We start from the raw sequence: 20,498 nt of genomic DNA on the forward strand, positions 1-20,498 counted from the left end.
CAACCAAAATTTACTCTATCAGTTATAGCATTCTTTTGATTCTGGTAAAAAATTTTTGGGATGAAATTCTCATATTTAACCTGTCCTGTCTCAGATTCCAAACATGTCAGCTACGATGCAATCACAATCGCATCTACCACGAATGCAGGTCAGCTTTCAATAACCTTTGCCCCTCCTCAAACACAACCCCCCCCCCTGGAAGTGCAAATTATGGCTTGATTTTATACTATTATAACATAAGAATATTAGTTACATTTTTTATTGGATTTGTATGCTTTTTAATATAATGATTTATTGTTATGCGCATAAAAATAGCGTCTTATAATACTATATTATGGGGGCACTAAACTCTAATTGGCAGTCTCTAAAATAGATATCCATGGGAGTGGGAATGAGATGAAACTTATCCATGGGCAAGGTATTATACCTTGAGCGACTAAAATTTTGAGGCTTCAAAGGAAATTTTGATGCAAAATTAGATGCCCATGCCAATGTCAATTTCAATTTAAAAAAAAAAAATGATGGAAATATGCAGTAAAGAAAGGGATTCTTTCTCAGAAATTTAGGGATTGCAATAAATTTTGGATGATTTGTAGAAATTTCAATGGAAATTTTTTAAAACAGAAATTGAATGCCATTTCAATTTCAAGGGTGGTGGAAAGCAGAAATTTCAACAAAAAAATTGACATTTTGTGGAAATTTAAGACCAGGCGCATGGGGGAGCATAGGAATGGGATTCATGTGGGAGTCCTAGGGAATGTGAGATTACCCCACATTAGTTTTTGGCCCAGCACAATCATGGGTATGGAATGCCATGGATATTAGGTGTCCGGTGTTTCATGAAAGGACAGAGCACATTGGAGTTGACCCTCATTTTGTAAGGGATGTTGTGTTGAAGGAAGTCACGAGAACACCCTTTGTGAAATCTATGGATTAGTTAGGCAATGTTTTCAGGAAAGCTTTATTTAAGCCTGCCTTGTTTAATGGTTGTAACAGGCTCGGGTTAGGTGATATTATACACCTCCAGCTTGAATGGGAGTGTCAGAAGAGAATATGTTATTTTAGTTATTAGGTTGTGTTTTTTTGGGGGGGGGGGGGGGTGTATTTTTGCTCTTAAATATTTAAGATTATTATTAATAATATATAATAAGGCAGACCTAGAGCTGTAAATATACTCCAGGAAATTGCTGCCCCAGTTTTTCCCCTTCTCTTCTTCTCTCCATCTCTAACTAGTTCATCACATCCATTAACCCCTTATAAACACCAATGATTAACAGGCAAACTAATTTGTATCACTTTAAGCAAAGGAAAGTTAGCCCATCACATCCGTCCCCCCATTTGGGTTATGTCATTTAGGCATAGGAAATTTTGATTCGTTTTTATTCTTTATCATAGTTGGTGTTTTTCTTTTTTATTTTAGGAAAGTAGAAAATGGGCTATTTTCTAATAAACAAGCTTATTTTTATTTCTAATTGTAACTGAACAATTTAGCTTTCGCCTTTCGGGATTGAATCGAATTGAGTTAGGGTTTCATACTTCGTTGTGTGAGGAACTATCATACTCTCTGAAAGAAAACTTAAAATTTGAACTTCAATCTAGCTGTCCAATTTAGGGATTTCACTTCTAAGTAGTCAAAATATCTAATTGGGCTGGGACTGAAATCCTACAGCTGTCAAGAGCTGGACACATATTTACACAATGTCGACTATGTTTACAGCCACTGACCGTCATTGCCAGTGAACCTTGCTGGCCACGGGCCAACACCTACATTCAGACCTTACTGATCTAACCTTTCTTGCTGCTTAAGAGCTGAAACAGCACCAATATTTGCCAAAAAAATTGTCAGAAATTCGATCTTCCAGCTGCTTGTTTTCGGCCACCAGCAATGTACAACACCTCCATTTCTAGTTTTCTACCCTTGGACATTGCTCAATTTTCCAATTTGCAAAAGATTGCTGCCGGAATTCTTGCTGCCTGTTTCATTGCACTACCTCCTGATTCTTATTACCGTTCAAAAAAACAGAAAAAAAGAAAGAGAGAAACTGAAAAATAAAATCCAGAGAGAGAGAGCGAGGGAAATCATCTTTGGTAAAGGGGAAATTTTTTATTGCAGTTCTCACTCTTGTGGTCCACTAAAAAGACTAGTGGAGCTTGGGTTTGCCGTCAAAAACAGGTACATGCCTCCTAATTAGATTCTAGACTAGTTTGTAACTTTTGTATCTCTTACATGCATGCACACAATACTCAAGGCACAAGGCTTCCATGACGCATTGGGGTCTCTGAGAACATGACATATGCAGCCTTACATCCACATATGGAGTGTTGTTCCTGTGACTTGAAACTTTGACCAAGTCCATTGGGTCAAGGCTTGCCCTCAAATTTGGAACACCTAATGCACAAGGTCCCAACGCCATATGGAGAATCTGGGAAAGCCATTTATGCAGTCTTATATCCGAATCCTTCAAATTTGGAGAGATTGTTTCCGTTACGTGAACCTGCATATTTGTATCACTTGCTGGTTGAAAGGGGAAAAAGGGAACGTGCTTGCTCACCTTTCAATCCACCATTGAACCATTGTTTGTCCTTATTGAGTAACAACCTTCACTTAGCTTTGTTCACTCAATTGTTTTCCATTTTACCTTTCCATTGTATGTATGTATGTATGTATGTTAGGTTGCCACTTTTCCTAAAAGCTCAAGTTTTTAACTAAAGTGGTCTTCTAATGTGGTATCAGAGCCAGGTTACCATGGGGTCCTGGGTTCTAATCTTGTTGCCCACGTTTTTTATGTGGTGTTTAAAAAATTATTGTATTTCCTATAATGGGTGTTATTTATCGTTTTTATGCCCCCATGTGCTGTCAGACTGCACATGCAGGTTAGCAGTAAAGCTTGATATATTGTTTGCCCACAACCTAATAACTTAGGCTTTTAGTAAAAACAGTATTCAAACATTGTGTGTGTGTTCTCCATCCTAGTTGTACTTTTGAGTCTTTCCAATTTTGCATCAGACTGTTACCCTTACAAAAGTGCAAGCAGCCAATAATGCTCTTGAAATTGAAGTTGCAACCTTACCAATTGCTTCCCTCTAGTAGGTGCATAGCAAGTTGTGGCTAAGCAAGGAAGTATATAAATGATGGCATTATGTCACTAGGAAAGTTAGGGTTGACACAACTGTCAGTGGCCAATTAGACCCTAATGCCTTCTTGTGCTGTCTGCATGACATGGGATGCTATTGTAACTAGTATGATATGCCACAATACCGTTGTGTTTAATATGGAAAAGTGAAGTGTCCAAGGGAACGCTTGGAACATCCAAATGAGAAACCCATTACTTAGTGGACAGAATGAAGCTTAGGTTGAAAACTACTTACTACCCTGGTACCGGTAACAATTGTTAGATTGGCTCAACTGCGGACAGTTGTCTTTGTATGCAATTGAAATGGGGAAATTTTGTTTTTTGTTCTTTTGTTTGTAAGATTGAAAAAGAAAATACATTAGAAGGAACAACAAAGAGAATGTACAATAGTGGGGACAAGAAATCCTCATGCAAAAAGGATAAATCACAACAACAACAACAACAAAACCAAGCCTTAAGTCCCACTAGGTGGGGTCAACTATAGGAAACCTTTTCCGTCAATTTATGCGACCATAGACCATTTCTTTTGACAAATTCAGGGCTATTAAATCCTTACTATCTCCTTCCAAGTTATTTTAGGTCTACCCCTATCCCTTCTACTATCCCCCATAGTAACTAACTCACTCTTTCTCACTAGCGCACTATGTGGCCTACGTTGCAAGTGTCCATACTATCTGAGTCGTCCTTCCCTTATCTTATCTTCTAGAGGAGCTACATCTAACTTGTCTTGAATATATTTTTTCTTTAATTTATCTTTCAGTGTTATGCCACTCATCCATCTAAGCATTCTCATCTCGGCAACTTTTACTTTTTGGATATTCTGTTTCTTCATCACCTAACATTCTGATCCATATACCATAGCTAGTTTTATAACTGTTCTGTAAAACTTTCTTTTTAATTTTAAGGGTATTTTACGATCACAAAACACATTTGAAGCACTTGTCCATTTTACCCAACTTGCTTTAACTCTGTGCATTACATAGCATTTCTCCATTTTACCTAACTTGCTTTAACTCTATGCATTACATCATCTTCAATTTCTCCTTAAGCTTGCATAATAGATCCAAGGTATCGAATTCTACAAGTGTTGTTTATTTCTTCATCATCAAGTTTAACTTTGCCTCCAATACTTCTCCTACCATTACTGAAATTACATTTCATATATTCCGACTTATTTCTACTTATCCTAAAGCCTCTAGATTCCAAAGTTTCTCTCCATAATTCTGACGCAGCCTTTACTCCGCCTTTAGTTTCATCAATTAATACAATATCATCTGCAAACAACTTACACCATGGGACCTCATTCTGAATACTCGTAGTCAGTTGGTCCATCATTAAAGCAAAAAGATAAGGGCTCAAAGTAGATAATTTATGTACACCTATGGTGATTAGAAATTCTCTAGTTTTTCCATCTATAGCCCTTACAGTACTCATTACTCCATCGTACATATCCTTAATGACATCAATATACCTACTACATACATCTTTTTTTTTCTTTTTTTTTTTCTAGAACTCCCCATATAACTTCCCTAGATATCCTATCATATGCTTTCTCTAGGTCAATAAATACCATATGCAAGTCCCTTTTTTTTCCCTAAACTTTTTCATTAATCTTCTTTAAAGATATATAGCTTTTATGGTAGATCTCCTAGACATAAAACTAAATTGATTTTCTAAGACCTTCGTATCCAACCTTAATCTTTGTTCAACTATCCTTTCCCATAGTTTCATCGTATGACTCATAAGTTTAATTCTATGATAGTTATTACAATTTTAAATATCTCCTTTATTTTTGTATATAAGTATTAAAGTGTTTTTCCTCCATTCATCTGACATTTTCTTATTTTTATAATTGTATTAAATAAATTAGTTAACCATATAATTTCGTTATCACCTAAGTTTTTCCAAACTTCAATTGGGATGTTATCCGGTCTTATAGTTTTCCCATTTTTCATCTCTTTTTGTGCAAATTTAACTTCATTAACTCTAATTTTGCAAATAAATCACATATTTTTAGTCTTTTCTTCATTTGTCAAGTTTATGTTTAAGCCTTTTATTTTATTTTCATTAAACAAGTTACTAAAGTAACTTCACCATCTTTCTTTAATGTAACCAAGACAATATCATCCTCACTTTTTATACATTTTACATGTCACAAGTCCTTACTCTTCCTTTCTCTAGCTTTAGCAAGTTTAAATATATTTATTTCCTCTTCTTTTGTATCTAATCTATCATACAAACTATTAAATGATCTGTATTCAGCTTCACTAATGGCCTTTTTTGCATCTTTTATCGCCTCCTTATACTTCTCAAAGTTATCAATGTTTCTACATTTTTGCCATGTTTTATACCAAATTCTTTTTGTCTTCACGACTTTTTGGACATCTTTATCCCACCACCAACTTTCTTTGCTATTTGAGAATCTTTCCTTTGATTCACCTAAAATCTCTGTTGCTATCTTTTTAATAGAGCTAGCTAATCTACTCCAAAGAGTATTTGTATCTATCCCATCCTCTGTAATCCAATCCCCATCTGTGATCATTTTATCTTTAAATTTTATTATATTGTCTCCCTTTAGGTTCCACCACCTAGTTCTCTTACACTGGTTTATTTTCTCCTTTTCCTTCCATTTTTTAATACATATATCTAACACTAAGACTCTATGTTGTGTGGTTAGGTTTTCACCTAGAATAACTTTACAATCCTTGCATGATAAATGATCTACCTCCTAGTTAAAAAAAAAAAATTATATTTGATTTCTATTTTTTCCACTTTTGATGGTTATTAAGTGTTCTTCTCTCTTCCTAAAGCAAGTATTCATTATACTAAAATCATATGACATGGCGAAATCTAAGATCAACTCCTTAGTCTCATTTTTGTCTCCATATCCATATCCTCTATGGATCCTTTTATAACTTTTATTATCCCTTCCAACGTGTCCATTTAGATATCCTCCTATAAATATTTTCTTAGCCCTTGGTATGCTTTGTATAATATGATCCATATCTTCCCAAAGTTGTCTCTTAAGATTTTCTACTAAGCCGACTTGAGGAGCATAAGCACTAATGATTATTATCTCTTGGCCTAATACCATCTTGATTTTTATAATCCTATTCCCTACTCTGTTTACATCAACGAGGCTATCTTTTAAGTTTTTGTCTATAATAATTCCTACTCTATTCCTATGTTTTTATTTTCCAGTGTACTAGAGTTTAAATCCTGATTTATCAATTTCTCTAGCTTTCTCCCTCACCCACTTAGTTTCTTGAAGGCAAATTATATTAATTCTTCTTCTAATCATTGTGTCCACAATTTTCAAGATTTTACCCATAATTGTCCCTATATTAAGTTGCTAGTCTAATCCTAGTTTTTTGAACTAACTTCTTTACCGGCCCACGTCCAGAATGATGTAGGAAACCTCGCATATTTGACACCGTACCCGGGCGTTGACACGGCGCGTCGCTTCGGGGTGACGATTTAGCCCACTCTCGCTCACTTTTCGCTACATCCAACTGGTACAAGTGTAACGCGTCACTCATAGGTGACGCCTCAGCAAATATTCGATAAGGGTTCATATCATAGTGATCTGACAAATTTTACGCTGGTTGTTGACCACCTAGTGCAACCCTCCTTTACCCGGGCTTGGAACCGGCTGTGTGTGAAAAAATAAGGACATTAAGTGCATCATAGGCAGAGTTACAAAAAGGATAAAAATAAGAATAAAATACAATCAACTCAATAAAGCCTTCCAACCCCACTTAACATCCTGAAGACAGGTACCCTTAAAACAGCCTGCATCAAATGCCCAAAGAGATGCCAAATTCTATGTCCTGTCCGAAAACAAAGACAAAGACAGTTTTTTTTTTTTTTTTTCTTTTTCCCTTGAAGATCCACAAATTTTGTTCCCCAAATCCCAGCAAAGAGTACACACCTTCACCAACTGCATACTTTCTCTCGAATCTTGTAAAAGAAATACCCAATAGTTCCTTCACTATCTTCAATGACACCCATTCCTCACCAAATAAGCCAAACAATCTATTCCACATGCCCCAAGTAACCGAAGACTGGAGAAATGAATGAGAGCAGTCTCCGAACTTCTGCAACACAAAAATGTGTCACCAATTCACCATCTTGAATTAGGGAAAAAAAGAAGAAAGAAAGAAAAAGCAACATTATGGACCAAAGGAAGATGATAAAGTTAAGGAAAACTAATCAATAAAGATGAATCTCCTACACAAACATCCTCTGAAAAGTGAATGTGAGAACCATTTCCCAAATTAAATTTTTTCAGTGGAGTAAATAAGGGGTATAATTGCGAAATGAACCTCCAAGGACTCATAGATGAACATGTACGACACATATTAGTATTACAGTCATTCACCTTTTGACCAAATTCACTTCTTATTACTCTCAACAATAGGGAGTTCACCTTTAAGGGAAACAACCATAACCATTTGCCCAAGAGAATACTGTTTTAGACACCAAATTATCAAGACCCATAACCCCCTCCTCGTTGAACCTACGCACTATCTCCCATCTAACCAAATGATCTCTCTTCTCTCCTGCCCCTGCCCAAAGCATATCCCTCATAATTCTCTCAACCTTATTAACTACCAACCAGGAATTCCAAACAAAAACAAATAGTGTGAAGGGATGGTAGGAAGAAAAATCTGAATGAAGGTGACGTTACCACCACCTAAAGAGAATAACACACATGGTCACCTACCCAAACACTTAGCTACCTTGGATCTCAAGAAGCAAGAGAACGAGAATTACCTCTTGAAAGAGCTCCTTAGTAAGTCAAAGGAAAATCTGAAACACCACACCTAGCTAAGGAAGTCAACTTCAAAACCCTATCAGAATTTAGAACTAAGATTAATAGCCTCAACATCGCTCTTCCCTCGGTTAATTATAAAACTAGAAATCATCTCTAAAATCTGTGATAATTAAGTGTATTAACGAAAAATTGTGTTATCATCTAGGAAAATAATAGTATCATTAGCAACCTATAAATGAGACACTACCACCACCTCCATCCCCACCTCAATATTTCTTATGAACCCCCTATCCGTAGCCCTATCTATTGTTCTACTCCTCACATTCACTGCAAGAACAAACAAAAGAGGGATATTACAAATCCCCTAGTTTAACCCCCTTGGAGATCTAAACCAGGATTTTGGATCCATATGGGGAAATTTTTTGAGTGTTTTTGGACGTGTGATATTTAGGATGGGCACTGGGTAGTTGTCACAAAATTCATTAATTTCTTTTAAGTCTCAGATCACATGGAATTGGACCTATGCTTTCTTGAAACTGTTGATGAAGCCTAACAAGAAGGCTTTAGAGATTGAGAAGTTTCATATGCTTTATAATACTAGGTGCGTGGCCTCCCAAATGGTGGAACCCAATTTTTTTCTAGGTTTGTGTCCTTTTAAAACAAGTTGATAGCTTGTCGGTCCTTTAGGAGTAGCAGTGGGATTAAGGTGAGAATTAAACTAGAAGAATTGGTGGAAATTTTCCCTTCACAGCATGTTCAGGTGTGTTTTTAATTGTCTTAGCTATCATGAGCAAGGACATATAGCTTCTGAATGCCCTCATTTGATTGGGCAAGAGCATGCTAATCCTGTTAGAGAGGATGATGACCGCTTGATAGTGGAACCATACATAAGGATATCGAGATTGATGATGAAGATGAGGAAGTTGAGAGTGGTGGCTGGCGGCTTAATGTTATGAGATGCATCTTGTCCACTCTGGTCGATGAAAACATGTAGAAGTACACTAGTAATTTCTATATTGTTTTTAAGTGTGAGGTTAAGGTCTATAAGGTTGTCATTGACTGTTAGTTTCACTTTTGAAGATAAAGTCAGAATGTGTCCCACATCCTCTACCTTGCAGATTAAGCATTATATGGGACTGGGTCATTAGTTTCAAAGAGATGCTTGGTCTCATTCAGGTAGATGCTTGAACAAATGATTTGATGTGGTGTCCATGGTCTTAAATTTCCACTAAATTGTTGAAATTTTCATAAAAAATTCTGGATTCCGTCATCCTTGAAATCAAAATGGCAATCAATTTCTATCTTGCATAATTTCCACCGAAATCTCAACAAATCATCTAGAGGCTTTTCCCAATTCTAGACTCGGCTCACATCTTCTGCTTTGTGTCTTTGGGTCCATTGTATTTGTCCACATTCACGCACCCAAGCGAAACAAATTGGATCCCAGAGCACTTAAATGTGTCTTTCTTGGTTACTCTCCCACACAGAAGGGTTACAAATGCTATGACTTGATCTCCTAAACTCTATGTTAGCCTAGATGTCACCTTCTTCGAATGTACCCCCTACTACTCGCTTCAGGGGGAGTCCTTGAGTAAAGCTCGTCCCTCAAACTCATACTATTTCGATATTGTTGTTTTTGAGACCACTCCATACCCTATATCTGCTCCTTCGCCTAGTATAGAAGGAAACTTGAACTCAAGGGGAGATGCGGAAATACAAACAAATAGGGAAACACTTGTCTACTCAAGGAGGCCAAATTGAAGTCCAATGAGACACTCACTTCCGAAGCACCAAAAGCATCAGAACCAGTGATAGTTCTAACTCCCCATGAGTCCGACTCCAATCCCAACCAGGTAGAAGATGACTTACCCATTGCTCTTAGAAAACAACCTCGTTCATGTACTCTCCACACTATCTCAAAATTTGTATCTTACATGCTCTTTCTGGCAAGTGTCGTGCTTTTACTTCTAACCTTGATAGAATCCAAATTCCTAAAAACGTTCAAAAAGCCTTGGAGATTCCAGAGTGGAGAGAGGCAGTGATGGAAGAGATATGGGCATTAGAAAAGAATGGAACTTAGGAGGTGATGACTTTTCCAAGGAAGAAGAAACCAATGGGCTGTAAGTGGGTGTTCACAGTAAAGTACAAGGCTAATGGCACAGTAAAACGATATAAAGCCCGTCTTGTGGCAAAGGGGTTTACTCAGACATACGATATTGACTGCACTGAGACATTTGCACCAGTAGTAAAGCTAAACACTGTACGAGTTCTCTTGTCCCTAGCAGTGGCGGCAAACCTGGACTGGCCACTCCATCAGTTTGACATCAAGAATGCTTTTCTAGATGGTGAGCTAGAAGAAGTTTTCAGGACGCTACCACCAGGATTTTGCAAGGAAAGAGAAGAAACCAGAGTGTGTAAATTGAAGAAATCCCTATATGGACTCAAGCAATCACCGAGGGCGTGGTTTGATAGATTTGCAAAGGTAATAAAGAATCAAAGATATCGACAGGGGCAGTCAGATCACACTATGTTCTTCAAACAGTCCAATGAGGGAAGAAGGACCATCCTGATTGTGTACGTCAATGACATCATTCTCACTGGTGATGACACAAGAGAGGTGGAGAGATTGAAGAAGGTCTTCGACACAAAGTTTGAGGTAAAAAACCTGGGTCAAATGTGATATTTCTTGGGAATGGAGGTCGCCAGATCAAGAAAGGGAATTAGTGTCTCCTAGAGAAAGTATGTACTTGACCTTTTGATCGAGACTGACATGCTTGGTTGTAAACCAAGCAATACTCCTATCGAGGCTAGAAAAGAACGGAAGACGTACGAAAGCCTATGGATAGAGAGAGATATCAGAGACTAGTAGGTAGATTGATCTACCTCTCTCACAATAGACCTGACATTGCTTTCGCTGTAAGTGTGGTCAGTCAGCACATGCACTAACTAAAGGAGTCGCCTAGAAGCAATATATAAGATTCTCAGATATCTAAAAGGCTCTCTAGGGCAAGAACTATTCTTCAAGAAAGGTGACAGTAAGAAGGTTGAGATCTACACAGATGCAGATTGGGCAGGATCAGCAGAAGACAGAAGGTTTACTACCGACTACTATACCTATGTTTGGGGAAATCTAGTAACATGGAGGAGTAAGTAGCAGAGTGTGGTAGCCAGAAGCAATGTCGAGGCTGAATGATGTGTTAAGGGCTATGGTTACAAAAACTTTTGGAAGAACTACACATCACAGTAGAGCTCCCCATCAAACTCTATTGCGACAACAAAGCAGCCATTAGTAAAGCACGACAGGACTAAACATATAGAAGTGGATAAGCATTTTATAAAGGAGAAAATTGAGAAGGGGACAATTTGCATGACCTATATCCCTACGAGAGAACAATTAGCATATATTTTCACTAAGGGATTACAGAGATCTAGCTTTGAAGAGTTTATTTGCAAGTTGGACATAATCATTATCTATGATCCAACTTGAGGGGAAGTGAAAATCCCAAATGATTTGGAAGGGATTTGGAGGAGATTGTGGTAGAAGATTAAGGCTCTAATTAGATCCGATATTTAGGCTGATTGTATGGGTTGACTTTATAATTCCATATTTTATACTCTGTGTACATGTTAAATAGGTACCCGAGTATGTAACGAATACACAATTGAATATACAATTGATTTATTCTCATTTTCCACAGCTTACGTGCGTTAATTAGAATATTTTATTAGGATTTAGGTACTTTAATTATTTAATTTTTTTTATTTTTGGCTTTCATTTTTCTTAATTTAGTTTTGATTGGGTTGGTTTAAATGCAAAATTTTGTGAATGGAAAAAGAGTTATTGGATGACGGAATCATTGCCTCAAGTTTCTTCCCCACTTCACTCCTAATCTTTCTCTCTTTCGCATTCTCTTTCCTATCAACCAAAGCCTTAACGCAACACAATCCTGCTACTTTTTTTTTTTCCAACTGCTGTTTTTTGAGAGAGAGATTTGAAATTCTAGTAGGTGTCTCAGTGGGCATTATCACATTAAAAAAAAATTTGAAACCTGAATGTCAAGAATTTCAATGATGCTGCAGGCTGGATTGCTGGAATGAGTTGATCTATTTGTGTGGTATGCGATTTAGGAACTCTTTATTTGCTTGTTCAGGGTCTTCAGTCTGAGTATCACCTACTGAAGTTTTGTCACTTTATCAAGTAGGGAGACTTAAAAAATGGATAGTGCAACATGACTGTCAAGTTATTTGAACCCTTTGAAAAGCCCCTTTGATGCTTGCTTTCAAAATTAAACTTGAAGCTAGAATGAAGCTCAAATTCGAAAGGATCAAGAAAATTGATGAGGATGATGCTAAAGTCAAAGTTAGAAGCCTCCACATTTATGATTAAAAAAAACTTCTATGCGAGGATGGAATTCAATAGACTAAATGGATCATGTTGGGGGCTTTTTAGATTTCTAAGGAGATGCACACCATATTGAAACTGGAAAGAGAGCAGAAATACCATGCTGCGCAATTCATGCTGATTGTTGATTTTGCTATTCCGGAAACATTTTCAGTGCCAATGAAAGCATCAAGGTCCAATGAAGAAAGTGCTATCAAGTTCAGGGCACAAATTTGCTCAGACTTTGGAGCTGTTATTGTTGTAGCACTTCAAAATGTGACACTGGTGAATGATGGTGCAGCCAATAGAATCCATAATTCCTGTTTCCAAATGCTAGGTTGTGTGTGTTATTATTGGAATTACCTTGTAATTCTGATTTCCTTTGCAATTCAAATGAGTGGGGTTCTTGAGGCTTCAGGTGAGAGATTCAGTTCAAAACTTCAAATTTTGAATAATTGTTTGTTTACTATATTTGGTGCCTATACAAAAGCATGCCACTGCTATTTTGGAATAAAATTGGATTATGAATCAATTATTGTGTACTGCATGTTGCCTAGGGCCATTAACTTCTCCCCCTAGTATCTCTTTCTTCCCTGCTCTTTCGGTCTTACATCAATAATATCAGTTCACTAGTGGATGAGAAAACCACAATACTGGATTTTGTGGACATCAATTTCCTTGCATACAATTTTTTCTTTATTTTTTTTAATTTTTAAATTTTAATTTATTTTTTGTAACTAGAGGCCATTTAGCTTAATTTTATTTTTTCCTTTTTTTCAGCATGCTAAATATTAACTTTGTTTGGCATTTTCATATTTCAATATTGTCAACTGACGTAACGCCTTCTCATGATCAATTTACTCCCTTCAGTACATGTCTGGCACCAATTCCCAGAGGAGTCATGCTTCCCAAATTCTGAGTGATCAAAGTATGAACAGAAATGCTACATTTTTCTTTACCTCTATTTAGATTTAAATTACATTTGCATGTGTTTTAAGGGGAAAGTGAGGCAAGAAAAATATACTGGGGGTAAGGAAAATGATTATGAGGGGTACTTGTGGTTGCACTTAGATACATTCAATGCTCATCTTTCGTTGAAGTCAAAGCTACAGTTATCTGTGACATTAGGGCTAAAATGTAGTGAGGTTTTCTTGCAGTGTTCAACATGGGAGCTAATACTGGCGGTATGATGCCGATGCAACAGCAGCTACAGCAGCAGCAGCAGCAGCAGCTTGGTTCACAGGGTGCATTTGGCAACATGGCACAAAATGCTCAAAATCTTCAACCCGGAATGGTAGCACTCCAGAATGCACCACAGAATCATCCTAATTTCCAGCAACAAAGACAGCAAAATCAACAGTGACTTGCGTGCTAATATAATATTATTTTTTGCTAGGTTTTTTCAAATCATTTTGCCCAGTTATAATTCCTGTAAAACAATTTCCCCCTATATTTTAAAACTTATTTATTATCATGTGATACAATTCACTGCAGAACAATAGCAATTGATTTTCTATTTATTTATTTTTACATTTTTTATCACAACGTACAGAAGCAATTCAGAGAATTGGTTGTTTTGTAACATTAGCATGGGTAAATGGATTGGGACTTCATTGATGAAGCAAAATATTCTTGTAAATTTGCGACTGGGGTTGAGAGAGTTTTGTGTTTTGTTACACTTATGCACCAATCCATGCCCTTGGAATTTCCTTGTAGTGGTGCCTTAACCTTCGCCATTAACTAACTGCCACTTTCATCCAATTTCTGTTCCACCAGATCACATAATCCCAGTTAATTTTTTATCCAGTTATACTGATGCTTGTTGGTGCTACATTGAACTCTAGTTTATGGGCTGAATTCTGTTCCGCTTCTTCAACTATCCTGCAATTTTCAGTGATCTTGGCAATTTCACTTTTACAGATCACCACCAGTTTTGAATTCAATCCTTGTTTGCCTTCCTATTTCATCTTAGGGTTTGATGCAAGTGGCATTGGAAGATTCACTAGACACTTGTATGGATGTTGCAATTGCGCAACATTTTCATTTTCCAGACAAACTTTTGCATTGCACTTGGTGGCTGACATTTTACCAGTTATTCTCTGTTGGTGTTTGTTAATGATTTATGTTGTACATATATGGATGTCAATCATCTGTATGATGTGAAGGAAAATGTGGGTGGATAAGTCCTATCAGATTCAGAATTAACGAACTTCCTGGATGAAAATTGTGATGTAAATGATGTTTGGAGATACAATTAGTCAGTTGCATCGCATGCTACTTTGGCAGGTCTGCATCAGCCGGTAGCCTGTATTGCAGTAGCAGGTACAGTTAGTGGAAGTCAGCACCCAAAAACTTGGCGGCCAAACTTCTGAGGAGACTAATTGCTATGCTGTTTTGTGGGATTGGAAAGAGTCGAAGAATGTCCAAGAGCAGCAGCTGCAGCATCTCTGCACCAACCATTCTAACCTGGCACAAAACAGAAGAAAAACTGGTTAAGAGATATGAGAGCCAAGCCACAATTGAGTTTTGACTGTTTGGAAATAGTATGTGGATTTTCTTAATTTCCATTTCAAAAATTTCATTATTTGGCTGGTTATGGTTGCCCTCTGATAATGTTGGGCTCAAAATGGCCTCGTAGCTGTGGCATTGACTAAAAACGTAAGAACATGCCAATCATGAACTGACGAATGCAGAGTGAAACAGTCCAGTTTTTCATCCAGTCCATACACAAACATGGCTTCACCCAGTTAAGATGTGGACATTTTAACTATGGATTTGATTTTCCATTCAAAACAAAGATACGTAGGCAGCTTGAGATTTCACCTCAAAAGCAAATATCTGGTCAAAATGCTTTTGTACACTTTTATAGTAAGTTTGGAAGCACGCACTTCGGACCTTAAATTTGTATTTGAAACTATATTTTTTTAAATTCATGCTAATTTGAATACAGATTCAAATTCTAAAATTCACTCTTAAATACTATCTCAGGGTATTCTTATTGTCATTTAGATGGTGTTTTTATTTATATCAACTTATAATTTTAATAATTGAGGATTGATGTGCATCTTTCACAAGCAGTGATTCTTTTCTTCGTCTCAAAAAGAGGCAGTACACTCAAAAGCCGGCCCAAACCCAGAGGGTTAAATCAACAACTATCTCCACTGTTCAGAGGAAGAAAGACCAGCAGAAATTTGGAGAATCAATCGTTTTCTTCTTACCTCTAACTTCTTCATCAGACATTGTACACTGGATCAGTAAGACATTCATGATAGGTACTACTTGAGCAAAGGTGAAAGTAATATATTTTTTTAAAATCGTACAAGATTATTGTGTTTTGTTTATTAGAGTTGATTTCTCTCTTTTCTTTCTTTCTTTTTTTTCACCTCAATTGTCTAAGATGTATTTATTTTGGTGGCTTTGTTAGGTTAGACTAGATTAAATACCCTTAACTTATATTTGGTGCAATGAGAGGTTTGGGATGGGACGAAGTCAAGACAAAGGATCTAACTTTATTTACAGTGTAAGCTTCGTGGGCATCCTCTACCCCACTCTGACCCCTCCGGCTCCAATCGTCCACTGATGACCAAGTAATTCCTGTAACCAAACGGGTTGGATTGGCCCTATTTCTTTATTTTTTTATTTTTTTTGACATGTTCATTTTATTAAGGATGTTTAATTTTTTGGATGATTGTTCTTTGTTAATGATATCTAAAGATGCGATACAATAAACTATATCCAAACAACTTCAGTAATTCCAACTCAATTTGGTTAAAAATGTTCTGAGGCTTGTTTAGTATTGATATATATGTATCTCCAACATTTAGCTTTTGATAAAAATTTTAGCTTATTTTTAAAATTTTTAAGATTCGTATTAAAAATGTAGAATGAAATTTTTTTTTCATTTTATAATTTTTAGTTTTTTAAAGAATGGTATAAAATTTAGCTTTTTTAGCTTTTTATTTTTAGATTTTGAAATTTTTTAAATTTTATGTAAGCTAAAATTTGGAATTATATATTTGGGACTTAAATTTGCATTTGATTGAATTTATAATAAATTTTATACATAACCAACACAAATTAAAGTACAAGATCTTAACTCTATGTTTCTATATGCAAAGAGTTATAAACCTAAAAAATATAATGGAAAAATGTTTTCAAATTTTTTATATAAACTTTTTTTTTTTTTTTTTAAAAAAAGGTGACATTTTTGTAACTATTTGAAAAATTTTAAATGAAAAATAAAATTAATTTCATAAGAAAATAATACCAAAACTGTATATTATTGTCCATTTATTAAATACAAATTTTATTAAAAATAAATAAATAAATATGAATACTATTTTTCAAATCTAATGGGGCTACAAGCATCCGCTTATCATCTGTGGTGTTTGAATAATTTGTTAACAATTGAGCCTTAATTAATTTATTTTCACATTAGGATACTCAAATGGCAATTTGTAAAAAATAAAAAAAATAATTGATGAGATGACAAATTGAGGTGGTTAATGGATTTTTCAAAGTTTGTTATGTTTGGATAGCCTTGAATTTAAATTTTTATTGGATTTGGATAAAATGTAAAACAAAATTATATTGAAATTTGTTCCTAAATCCAAATCCAATGCAAGTGTTCTCAATTAATAAGTTTGTTCTAGAATCTCTTAGTTCCATTTTGAGTTATAATAATGTTTTTCCTCTTTTTGTGAAAATAATATGGCACTAAACACTAATACTAAAGTGGATTCGTATTATTTAATATTACATTAACCTAGGTCACCAGTCCTTACCTTGTAGGTAGCAAATTAATTAAGGCGGCTTGTATATTATTCAAAAATGAAATTTAAGTTAGAAGCTGCATGTTCCATTATACGAATCTTAACACAAACAATCCAAATAAAAAACTGCAATAAGACGACTCCTAAGTTTAATCACTAGAAATTAAGCAACACATAACCGGCCAGCTATTAATTAATTAATTCAACTGAAGCTACGCAGGTGAAGATGTGAATCAGAGAGATCGAGATGCTTACAGGTCCTTAAGGCAGGTGGAGCTTTTGGTATGGGATTCATCATCAACATCGGTGGGTTGAAGATCTAAGGAGAAGACGGAGGGAGGCGCAAGAGGGAGTGCCGCCGCCGGAGGAGGAGGAGGAGCAGTGGCGCCGCCATAGAAGTACTTATTGTGAAGGAGTAGGGGGAAGCTATCGGCGGAGGTGTGAGGGCTGGAATTACAACGACGATCGGGATGAGGGGAGAAGGGCGGCGATGGAGATGGAGAGGAGGAGAAGACGTACTTCTGATGCCCAGGCCCTACGCTCACCGGCAGAGGCGATGGTGGCGTCGGAGGGGACGATGATGGTGATACTGAGCCACCCCCATCTCCACCCCCACATCCATATTCATTCTGCATCTCCGACTCCATCTCTCTCTCTCTCTCTCTCTCTCTCTCTCTCTCTCTCTCTCCGAGCCAATATATTGTTTAGAAAGGGAAATGGGAGTTCAATTAATTTGCCCGGGAGTTTTTGAATAGTAGGTATATATCACCTAACGGTCATAAGCCAACGCCCAACCCCTCCCTGCTTCACCTCCCTGTTACTTAATTTCAAATTCTTGCCACATTGTTACCCACTCTAGGTTTCAACCTTCAGTCAACTTCCACTCCCACCCTCTTTTCCCCTCCACAAAGTCAATCTCTCTCTCTCTCTCTCTCTCTCTCTCTCTCTCTCTCTCTCTCTCTCTCTCTCTCTCATCCATTCCATTCCCTGAAGCTAGCTACACTAAAAAAAAGGACTTATTTTGAGTTTGAATTTAAATTTTAAATTGAAGTATGAATTTGAAGAAAATATAATAAAAAACTATATTAAGTTTTATTTAAATTTGTACAAATTTAAATTCAATATTACTCCTAAACACTATCTTAATTCATGTAGGGGAAAAGAAAAGAGAGCTGCAGACTTTACTTGAATTGATGAAGTTGGATTCTAGCAACTTCACCTGGACTGATGAAGAATGAAATGACCCAACTTTTCCAATCTTTTTAACCAAATTTTACTCCCCAAATAAACTGATCCCATTCCCAGCCTACAACCAATTAAGGGGTGGAGGGGTGGAAGTTAAAGCATGTTACGACTTCATCTTTGTATTTCATCAAATAAATAAGTCTAAATCCAAAATTAAATTAATAAATGTTATGAAATACTTTTTTATAGCTTGAAGTAAAATATCATTCAAATATGTTACAATGTACAAGTCAAACAATTCAGTCTTTCTATCTATTGAAAGGCTTCATTGTCCTTTTAGCCTAAATATGTGCTCCACATTTCGTTTTATCATAATGATTATATAAAGTTCAACCAGGCACGCTATAAAGATAAAGAAAAAATCAACAATTTAAGCAAAAAATATGTGTATTAATTATTAATACTCGACTTAATTAAATATTCCATAATAAAACCTCTTTCCAGCAATGCTACAAAAGCTCCACTCTTAGAGAAGATTAACTTGTGAGAGTCTATAACAGCTCTTATCCCCTTTTTACAAGTTATATATGTAGACACAAGGTTTTCCCTAATTCCTGAAACATGAAGAATGTTAGTGACGGTAAATTTCTTTCCAGAAGCACACTGAACTTCGATGGTAGCTATTTCAAATTTGAGACTTGTTATTACTGACATGGACAATAGCACCAAGATCATACCATAACATTTTACTCTTCAGAGATCATTGCAACAAGGTAGTCAATCTCCAGTGCTAGTCTCTTTCTATTGTTCTTTCAATTTCATTTGGGGTTCATCCTGCCATAATAGTAGCATCTAATGCCTTTCTTCATTTTGCATTGATTGTTGGAGTTGCTGGATTTTGAATTTTTATTTATTTATTTTTCACACTCAAATTTTTTTGAGAATTATTATTCTTATCATTGACACCCAATTTTGTTCGGGGTCAATTTAACAAAAAGTAAGATTAATTCTTGAATAAATGAGTAAATAGTGAGAAAGTATTAAGCAAAAAATGAATAAGAAGCAATTAATTAAGGATCTTCTATCTTTTCCAATGTTTTAGCATGCATATTTGAGCTTTAATTTTACATTTTAGAGCTTTTTGCTCACATTTTTCTTGGAATAGAAAACTATCCCTACCCCATTTAACCTTTTTTTCCTCACCGTGAATGGAGCCAGGGTGTTGCCCAAACACCCCTTCATTTCTTGTCGTTTAGGGGTATTTTTGGAAGAATGAAGTATTAAGGCAAAACGCTAGTCCCTTTCTTTATAAAAGGAGTGCTTAAGAGTTTAAGGGGAGGATGAGGATACATTGAGAGAAGGAAGGGAGCTAGAGCAGCACACGCTCAAGGGAAGGGGAGTTGAAGATGCATATTGAGGAAGCCTTTTCTTGGATATTCAAATTTTTCTTTAGCCTTCTTGTTTATTGGCTCTTCAAGAGAAGAATCAAAGTATGATTCCTAGTACCCTTTCTTGAATGTTTTTAGGTTTTGTATGGGTTACCATGAATGGATGAAGCAAACTTGTTTGAACTCCATGAACCTTATTATGAGTTTTTGCATGTTATTATGAAGTCTGGTTCAGGATTTCAAATTATTTTTCTTGGAAGAGTTGTTATGGATGATGATGGATTGCTTACTTTATTTTTGAGTTCTCTTTCTATAAGCCTTTTTGTTTGAGGTGGTAGTTTCGGGAAAGAAAGTGGAGAGAGAGAGAGAGAGAGAGAGAGAGAAGTGTTGCAACATGGGGCAGCACAAAGCCCTGGAGATCAGTTGGCTCGGCAGTAGTATGGATTGAGAGCTGTGGCGGCACTGCCATGGCTGCAGCAATGGCCATGCAGCGCAAGGATCCAAAATAAGAATTTTTCTTTTTTTTTTTCTCGTTACCTAACGCTGTCGGCGCCAATGTCTAACGGCAACAGAGGGAGCACGACAGCGTAGGAGACATAGCCGGAGCAAAGTGAGGCTCATCGGCACATTACAAAAGGACCCTAGCTTCAACGGAGAAGACGACTTGCTAAAAGGGGGCATAGAAAATGCACTACCCCCGCCCCCGGCATGATTTTTTAAATGCTTTGAGCTGATCCGGCTCACCGAAGACTGCCCGGATTTATTTTTCCTATTTTTAAATTTCTTTTCAAAAATTAATTAAAACTTTATTTAGTCCATGAACATTTTTCATAAAATGTGCAAAATATATATATATATATA

The 20,498-nt window shown here is 36.3% G+C and overlaps 2 protein-coding genes across 3 annotated transcripts in view; one reads left to right on the top strand and one right to left on the bottom strand.

Moving 5' to 3' along the window:
• LOC131158057 (mediator of RNA polymerase II transcription subunit 8) overlaps positions 1-13,919 on the top strand; it is a 113,284-nt gene extending 99,365 nt beyond the window's left edge. For both annotated transcript variants that reach the window (XM_058112618.1, XM_058112619.1), the window contains 3 exons: positions 95-148; positions 13,163-13,220; positions 13,450-13,919. In XM_058112618.1, coding sequence (XP_057968601.1) covers positions 95-148; positions 13,163-13,220; positions 13,450-13,655 — 318 coding nt within the window. In that variant the 3' untranslated portion in view covers positions 13,656-13,919. The remainder of the gene's footprint in view (positions 1-94; positions 149-13,162; positions 13,221-13,449) is intronic.
• Positions 13,920-14,464: 545 nt separating this feature from the next.
• Positions 14,465-17,794, bottom strand: LOC131158058 (uncharacterized). The gene is made up of 2 exons (XM_058112620.1): positions 17,320-17,794; positions 14,465-14,758 (listed from the first exon to the last, which is right to left on the bottom strand). Exons 1-2 carry the CDS (start codon positions 17,709-17,711, stop codon positions 14,677-14,679), a joined length of 474 nt encoding a protein of 157 aa, XP_057968603.1. The 5' UTR covers positions 17,712-17,794; the 3' UTR covers positions 14,465-14,676.
• Between the last annotated feature and the right edge of the window lie 2,704 nt (positions 17,795-20,498).

Source organism: Malania oleifera, chromosome 6 (genome assembly GCF_029873635.1).
Source record: "Malania oleifera isolate guangnan ecotype guangnan chromosome 6, ASM2987363v1, whole genome shotgun sequence".
NCBI lineage: Eukaryota > Viridiplantae > Streptophyta > Magnoliopsida > Santalales > Ximeniaceae > Malania > Malania oleifera.